General features: G+C 37.9%; 1 protein-coding gene across 4 annotated transcripts in view; it reads left to right on the top strand.

The window, feature by feature from the left end:
• Positions 1–50: 50 nt before the first annotated feature.
• The window catches only part of FAM149B1 (family with sequence similarity 149 member B1), a 46968-nt gene continuing 37667 nt past the window's right edge, over positions 51–9351 (top strand). For 2 of the 4 annotated variants that reach the window (XM_081248509.1, XM_081248512.1), the window contains exons 1-3: positions 76–197; positions 4833–4937; positions 5876–6005. In XM_081248509.1, coding sequence (XP_081104635.1) covers positions 151–197; positions 4833–4937; positions 5876–6005 — 282 coding nt within the window. In that variant the 5' untranslated portion in view covers positions 76–150. Of the gene's footprint in view, positions 198–4832; positions 4938–5875; positions 6006–9351 lie in introns of those variants that run through there. The other 2 variants (XM_081248511.1, XM_081248510.1) reach the window with 2 other exon arrangements.

Here is a 9351-nt window from a genome sequence, read left to right as displayed (position 1 = left end):
GAAGACTAGGGAGGTGGGGATCCTTGGGGAGGGCCGGCCCCGGAGTCTAAAAGACGGGGCGTGACGGGGCCGGAAGGTGGCGGGAGGGCCAGGCCAGAGGCCCCCAACCTGGCTTGCCCGCCCCGGCCGCGGCTGAGGAGGAAGAGGAGGATGATCTCCAGATACACTCGGAAGGCGGTGCCACAGAACTTGGAGCTGTGAGTGGACTGCTCAGCCACCCCAGCCCGGCCCAGGCCGAGGCGGGCCGCAGGCGCTCTGCGGACCCTCCCTGACCAGTCCCTTGCTCCTTTTTCCTTTCCCAGGGCGAGGGAAAGAAAATTTTCTTCGGAATTCTCTCCTCCCAGCCTTGCCGGACGTTGCCCCTTCTACCTCCATCTCCAGCTAAGGGCGTGTTACCTGTGCTGTCCCAGGACTTGGCCCTCTTGGGTTGCACTTCTTGAGCTCGGAGACTGGGTTTCCTAAGGCATTTTGTAGTTTCCGCAGTGCTTCGTGCCCCAGTGTCAATGACCATTGACAACTCGTGAAGCTATTAATAGCTGAGTGCTACAATTAAGTTGAATACGCCTAGTGCCAAGCACAGTGCAAAGCTGCTTACATGCATTAGCTCACTTAATCCTGTCAATAAGGAGACCAGATAGGAACTATTATTTTGCACTTTCTACAGATAAAGATCCCAGACTTAAAGATTGTAGCATGCCAAAGATAACACAGCCAGAAGGTGGTGGAGCTGAACTACGAACCTGTTGTCAATCTGGTTTTGAAGCTTGTGGTCATAACCATTACACATACTGCCTCCGCACCTCTGCAATTTAGTGTCAGAATCCTTAAGGATCAGTTTTGCTTTTGAGACTTTAGACAGCAAATATTTCCCGCTTAAAGACCCACCTCCCACCCCTAGTGAAGTGTTATAATGTAGGAAGTAATGATAATGTCATTCATTTATTAATGCTTTATACTTTCAAAAAGACTTTCATATCTTGATTCTCTTAACTCTGTAAGATGGGTATGATTATCTTTAGTTTTTCAGCATATGAAATATCAGAAAGGTACACATCTTAAGATTATATAACCAATAGGTTTTAAGCTTGGGTTTTTCAACCCCAAATACCAATTTTTTTCCTCCACTAAACTATGTAATTTTAGCAACCATACATTTATTAATTAAATATTAACTATACAGGGCAGTTAACAGGCATGGTATCTTCAGTCACATCTGGGTTTCTGTTTAGACTCTTTTGTAGCCTTGTTAATTTTAAGCAAATTACTAAATATTTGAGACTTCATTTCTGTAATATAGGAATAAGATCTTATCTAAAAGCATATCTAAAGTGATGGCATAGGGCTTGACACATAGTAGGTCCTCGGTAAATGGTAATTTCCTTGTCCCTTCCCACCTTTACTTGGTACAATAGCCATACAAACAAAATCAGTCTATGATCTTTCCTTGCCTTTCAGAAGCTTATTATCTACTACATAATAGGATAGGACACAGAAGCAATTCAGTTAATAGGCTTTTTTAGGAAACAGGAAGAAGAAAGTCATTTACCAATAAAGGGAACAGGGCTTAGGCAAAAATCTGCTTTTATAATTAATTCTGACCATTCTGAGAGTGAAAAAAAATTTTATGGAAAAAATTGTTGATAGCACTTATTGGGCCAGAATTATTGACCCAGTATGGTTATGTTACTTGTTCTCTATTGTTGACTTGATACTCCCTAAAGATAACTCTCCTAAAAGATGATTCTCTAGAAGTGTCAGAATAACGTGAATAATGATGATAATGAAGATTATATGCATCTAAATAACAGTATATATATATATATATATATATATATTTTTTTTTTTTTTTTTTTTTTTTTTTTTTTTTGCGGTACGCGGGCCTCTCACTGTTGTGGCCTCTCCCGTTGCGGAGCACAGGCTCCAGATGCGCAGGCTCAGCGGCCATGGCTCACGGGCCCAGCCGCTCCGCGGCATGTGGGATCTTCCCGGACCTGGGCACAAACCCGTGTCCCCTGCATCAGCAGGCGGACTCTCAACCACTGCGCCACCAGGGAAGCCCTAAATAACAGTATATTAAAAGTAATTTTTTTTTTTTTTTTTGCGGTAGGCGGGCCTTTCACTGTTGTGGCCTCTCCCGTTGCGGAGCACAGGCTCCGGATGCGCAGGCTCAGCGGCCATGGCTCACGTGCCCAGCCGCTCCGCGGCATGTGGGATCCTCCCGGACCGGGGCACGAACCCATGTCCCCTGCATCGGCAGGCGGACTCCCAACCACTGCGCCACCAGGGAAGCCCTAAAAGTAATTTTTACTTTAGGTGTTATAATTTGCTTTGAAGAAGTAATATTAGTTTTCTCCCTAATAGTTCCAAGTTATAGATATTGAAAAGAGGTTGGGATAAAATATACAGCTTAACATTTTAAAAATGGTAAATCTCAGGCATAAATGTATAGTGAATAATATAATGACCTACCCATCACCTACATTAAACAGTTATCAAAATTTTAATATATTTGCTTCATCTTTCATCTATATATTTTTTTCAGCCTGTCTGTCATCTGTGAAATAAGGACAACCCCAGACACTATCATTGCACCCCATATACTTCATTATGCATTTCTAAAAATTATAGACATTTTCTTATGTAACCACAAAGCTATGATCAAATTTAATATTTCTTTGGTATTATCTAATTGTCACTTCATAACCAAATTTCTCTGACAGACTAAAATATGTTTTAAGTTTCTATTTCATAGCTGGAATCCACATTTCTGATCCCCGCCACTGTCTCAAAGACAAGCTTTTGGTTGTAAAATCATTGAATGAGAGAAGTACAAATAGCTCTACACAAATCCAGCCCCACCATTTGAGAAATAATTTAAAGAACAAGCTCTGCTGACTACGTCTTTATCTTTATATACAAAAATGGTACAATTTACTAAAATCTCAAACTATTCATTTGCTGTGAGAAGCCTCAAACAAACTACTTGGATTTGAATCCTGGCTCCATTGCTTACTAGCCATATGACCTTAAGCAGGTTACTTAATCCCTCTGTGCCTCACTTTCCTTTCCTGTGAAACAAGAGTATTAGATTTATAATATACATTTGCATATTAAAAGCCCTGGGAAGACCTCTTGTAAAGAAACCTGTGTAACTTTGTTTAACCTATCATGTTATTTGACTACAGAATTTTGTGGGGAAGGAAAGTCTATTGTAGATGATTAGGACTGGAACATATGATAATTGACCCCAAAGTTTATTCTAATGCACATGTTGAACTCTCTAGAGCAGTACTGTCCTATAGAAATATAATACAAAACACATATATAATTTAAAATTTTCAGGTAGTCACATTAAAAAAAAGTAGAAACAGGTGAAATTAACTTCTTTACCTTTTTATTTTGAAATAATTATGGACTCACAGGAAGTTACAAAAATAGTACGTAGTCCCATGAACTCTTCACCCAGATTCCCCCAATGATGACAACTTATGTAACTATAATATAATTTCAAAGCCAGGAAACTGACATTGGTACAGTACTGTTAACTAGACTATAAACCTTATTCAGTTTTCATCAATTTTTATATCCACTCCTTTGTATATATGTAAATGTAGTTCTATGCAATTTGGTCTCATTTATTGATGTATGTAACCACCAGTACAATAGAGATACAGAGCTGTTCCATCACCACCAAGAAACATCCTTATATACGCCTTTACAGTCACATCGATTCCTTTCTTCACACCCTGGAACCACTAATCTTTTCTCCACCTCTATAGTTTTGTCATTTGTGAATGTAATATAAATGGAATCATATAGTATATGTGAGCTTTTGAGATTGGCTTTTTTCACTAAGTATGATGCCCTTGAAATCCATCCAAGTTGTTGCATGTATCAGTTCACTCCTTTTTTTGTTGTTTTTTTTGCTGTATGCGGCCCTCTGTTGTGGCCTCTCCCATTGCGGAGCACAGGCTCCGGACGTGCAGGCTCAGTGGCCATGGCTCACGGGCCTAACCGCTCCGCGGCACGTGGGATCTTCCCGGAATGGGGCACAACCCGTATCCCCCTGCATCGGCAGGCGGACTCTCAACCACTGTGCCACCAGGGAAGCCCAGTTCACTCCTTTTTTATGCTAAATCATATTCCATTGTGTAGATATACCAAAGTTTAACTATTCAGCTATCAAAGAACATTTCAGTTGTTCCAACCTTTTTCAATTATAAATAAAGCTGCTGTGAACGTCTGTGTACAAAATTTTTGTGTGAAGGTAAGTTTTCATTTCTCTGGGATCAATGCCCAAGAGTGCAATGGCTAGGTCTCATGATAAACACATGTGTTTAGTTTTATAAGAAACTGAAATTATTCCAGAGTGGCTGCACCATTTTACATTCCTACCAGCAATGTATGAGAAATCTAGTTTCTCCATATCCTGATCTGCATTTAGTGTTATCACCATATTTTATCTTAGCTGTTCTAATAGGTGTGTGGTTATACCTTTTTATATTTTCAATTTGCAGTGAAATTAATTTTAATATATTTTGTTTAACCCAAATATATCCAGAATATTATCATTTTAACATGTAATCAAGATAAAATAATTAATGATACATTGTACATTCTTGTTGTACTAAGACTTCAAAATCCTGTGTGTTTTGCAAAGTGCATCTCATTTCCAACTGACCACATTTTAACTGCTAGTGATTAATGGCTACTGTATTGTACGGTGCAGTTCCAGAACAGCAAGAAGTAGGCGACTAACTTGTAGATCAAGTTACTGAAAAGTATATATTTTTTCTTTACAGGAAATATAACTTTGCTTTTCTCTTTCACAGGAAAGGAATAACAAAACATTCTCTTAATCATCATCCCCTTCCAGAGCAGCTGGATGCAATTTCCTCTACCAATGACAGCCATGAAAAAGACATAAGTTCCCAAAGGTAATAACAAAAAGTGTACTTGTTTGCTTATTGCACTTGATAATGGCAAAAGTTTTGTTTTTTTGCCTTAGGATTGGTATCAAGCCTTGTACTAATGAAAGAAAACAAGAATTTTTATCACATTTTTTCAATACCATTCAACTTTCATTCTGGAACAGCTAATGGAAACACACTTATTTTTATAACCTTTGAAAAGCAGTATTATGAAGTAGTTACAAACAGAGACTCAGGAGGAATCCAAACAGATCTGATTTTTAATCCTGGTTTTGTCATCTATTAGCTGAACAATATTGGGCAAGTTACTTACCGGTAATAGTATCTCTTAAAGGGTGTTGTGAATATAAATGAGATAAAATACAGTAAATGCTGAGTAAATATTAGCTGCAGTTATTATTTTAAGAAATAGAGGATACAGTAACTTCACAGAGGGTTCTGAGAAGCAATGTGGTATCATAGAAAAATTACAGTCATAAAACCTAGTTTCAACACCTAGTACTAAATCTCAGATTCTTTGTCTTAAAAAGGGGTTGAGTTCTGCATCACCAGGTTGTTGTGAGGATAAAATGGGGTTAATATCTGTGAAAGTGCTTGGTAAACTAAAAGTGCCATACAAGTTCACATACTATTCTATGTGAATTCCTAGACATTTCTGAAATGTCTTTTGTTCTCAAGGGTAGATATTATAAGTGGAATTTTAAAGTATTCATTGTAAACTAAGACTAGAATTATTTAGAATGGCTGCCATCAATTCTGTAGGAATTAGGTCCGACTTTACTATGATGCTTACATTTCAAGTCCTTCATTTATTTTTGCCTCTGTGGATATATTTCTGCACATGCTTATCACCTAATAGATTGCTGGGTAGTTAATGCTGCAGAAACTTGAGGAAATATAAGAATTTTTCTGTTTTCTCTTCTCCTTCCAAATTGTGCATTTAGTGAGTCTGACATCACACAAGAATCACCTTTTACATCAGCTGACACTGAGAATTCAAGGTCTGCTTTTCCAAGTTATACAGGCACAGGGATCTCTACTGAAGGCAGCTCGGACTTCTCCTGGGGATATGGTGTGAGTTTTATATTATTGGTCTGATGGAGTGCTTGGGAGACTGTTCTGGGAGTTAGCATTTGTCAGTTTGGTCAGTATATTTCATGCCTTCCCTCTCCTACACTGTTTATTTTTAATTTAATTTTTTTTTGTTTTGGCCGTGCCGCGCAGCATGTGGGACCTTAGTTCCCCAACCAGGGATCGAACCTGCATCCCCTGCAGTGGAAGCACGAAGTCTTAACCACTGGACCACCAGGGAAGTCCCTCCTACATTGTTTATTTACTCTTTAAAATAGCTGTAAAGAAGCATCAGCTTCACCCTCTTTCAGTATTGCTCTGTTTTATGGATGTAGTAGTTGATCCTTAGAGATGCTTAGTGTTTGGCTTAAACATTTACACGTTAGTATGGATCCGGGCCCTGGATCTACTCCTTCTGCTGTGCTCAGTACTAGTGTGTCTCTCCACTACTAATATTACCTCGTTGTTTAAAATGTTTTTGAAAGTTTATTACTAAGCCATATAGACTGGGAAAATGTTTATGATATATTACTAAATGAAAAAAAGCACGTTAAAAATAAATGTATAGGGCTTCCCTGGTGGCGCAGTGGTTAAGAGTCCGCCTGCCGAGGCAGGGGACACGGGTTCGTGCCTCTGTCCGGGAAGATCCCACATGCTGCAGAGCGGCGAGGCCTGTGAGCCATGGCCGCTGAGCCTGCGCGTCCGAAGCCTGTGCTCCGCAACGGCAGAGGCCACAACAGTGAGATGGCCACGTACCGCAAAAAATAAATAAATGTATAGTGTAGTTCTAATTTTATTTTACAGATATTTTTGCTTATATATATGGTGTGTATAATAGTATATGGTGTGAGGATAATTAAGTTCTTTTACTGTTGAACCTACTTTGTTTGAGCAATTTTTCTACATTTGACTTAATATCATAGGGTTTTCATGATATTTTAAAAATCTTGGAAAATCTATTATCTTTCAGATAAATTTTATTTTCCCTTGTATGAAATTTTATAAAATATTCATGAGAGATTTAATTGATATTGCATTATAACATTATATTAAATTAGGTGCAGGGAGAACTAAAATTTATTGAATATTTAATAGATGCTAGGCTCTGTACTAATCGCTTTATAAACACATTTCAGTCATTTTGTACCTTAACTGAACTTAGTATTCTACCTAGAAATATAGTTTACTTAGATCTTCCTTTAATTTAATCTGCTTTATCATTTCATTATTTATTTTGAGTAAATCTCTTGTTGTAAGATACAACTGATATTAAAATTGAACTTAGTATTTAATTATACATTTTCCTTGCTTTTGAACTTAGGTGTTTTTGAGTTATCACTGGTATATAGGAATACAGTTTTCCCCCCAATTTAACTAATGGCCTACTACTTTGCCAAACATATTTATAATCATGCTGGCATTTATATTCTTAGGTTTAGTTCTTTTAAAATACTGTTTTAAAATTAACAAAGTTGGGGACTTCCCTGGTGGTCCAGTGGTTGAGACTTCGCCTACCAATGTAGGGGGTGTGGGTTCGATCCCTGGTTGGGGAGCTAGGATCCCACATGCCTCGGGGCCAAAAAACCAAAACATAAAACAGAGGCAGTGTTGTAAGAAGTTCAATAAAGACTTTAAAAATGGTCCACATTAAAAAAAAAAAAGTCTTAAAAAAATTAACAAAGTTATTATAGTGATGTGAAGGAAGACTTTCCTTTTTTATTCTAATTATATCTATTATTTAAAGTTTTATAGTCAACAATCATAAAAATATCTAACCCAGTTCTATTCTATTTTAGTTTTATGTACTTTGGATTGATATTTTTAAAAATAATCAAATAAGGTTTATTCTAGGAATACAAAGATGGGTCAATATCTGTAAATGTATTAATATGTTTAACATCAGTGAATTAAAGGAAAAAATATGATAAAGCCAATAGATGTTAAAAAGATACTTGATAAAATTCAAAAACCAAAAGTAAACAAGTGGGGCCTAATGAAACTTAAAAGCTTTTGCACAGCAAGGAAACCATAAACAAGACGAAAAGACAACTCTCAGAATGGGAGAAAATATTTGCAAATGAAGCAACTGACAAAGGATTAATCTCCAAAATATACAAGCAGCTCATGCAGCTCAATATCCAAAAAACAAACAACCCAATTAAAAAATGGGCATTTCTCCAAAGAAGATATACAGATTGCCAACAAACACATGAAAGGATGCTCAACATCACTAATCATTAGAGAAATGCAAATCAAAACCACAATGAGGTATCACCTCACACCAGTCAGAATGGCCGTCATCAAAAAAATCTATAAACAATAAATGCTGGAGAGGGTGTGGAGAAAAGGGAACCCTCTTGCAGTGTTGGTGGGAATGTAAACTGATACAGCCACTATGGAGAACAGTATGGAGGCTCCTTAAAAAAACTAAAAATAGAATTACCATATGACCCAGCAATCCCACTACCGGGCATATACCCTGAGAAACCATAATTCAAAAAGAGACATGTACCACAGTGTTCATTGCAGCTCTATTTACAATAGCCAGGACATGGAAGCAACCTAAGTGTCCATCGACAGATTGAGGCCACTCTTCCTGGCTTACTGTGTCCTCACCTGACCTTTCTCCTAATTAGAATCTGATTATTAAATTGCATAGGTCAATTTGGGGAGGACTGCTATCTTTATGATAGTGAGTTTTCCTAATCATGAATTTGATATATAAATCTTTCCATTTAATATCCATTTCTTTAATGTCTTAATACATTTTTATAATTTTATCCATAAAAGTAATATACATTTGTTGAAGATTTATTCCTAGGTACCTTGCATGGTATATTAAAAATCATATTTTTAATCTATTTGTTGCTGGTATGTAGGTGTAGAGTTCATGTTTTGTTTTGTTTTTTTTAATTAATTTATTTATTTTTGGCTGTTGTTGGGTCTTTGTTGCTGTGCGTGGGCTTTCTCTAGTTGCGGCGAGCGGGGGCTACTCTTCGTTGTGGTGTGTGGGCTCCTCATTGCAGTGGTTTCTCTTGTTGTGGAGCATGGGCGCTAGGTGTGCGGGCTTTAGTAGTTGTGGCACATGGGCTCAGTAGTTGTGGCTTGCAGGCTCTAGAGCATAGGCTCAGTAGTTGTGGCGCACGGGCTTTGTTGCTTAAGTGGCATGTGGGATCCTCCTGGACCAGAGCTCCAACCCATGTCCCCTGCATTGGCAGGCAGATTCTTAACCACTGCACCACCAGGGAAGTCCCAGAGTTCATGTTTTTTAAGGGAACTGAGTTCTAGGCTAATGTTGGCTTCTGGCAGAAATTTATATTCTTTGTCATGTGTTTAACTTTTGATATTT

Source organism: Mesoplodon bidens, assembly GCF_964165515.1.
Source record: "Mesoplodon bidens genome assembly, chromosome: 1".
NCBI classification, from domain to species: Eukaryota; Metazoa; Chordata; class Mammalia; order Artiodactyla; family Ziphiidae; genus Mesoplodon; species Mesoplodon bidens.
This window is presented reverse-complemented; position numbering and strand designations above follow the sequence as displayed.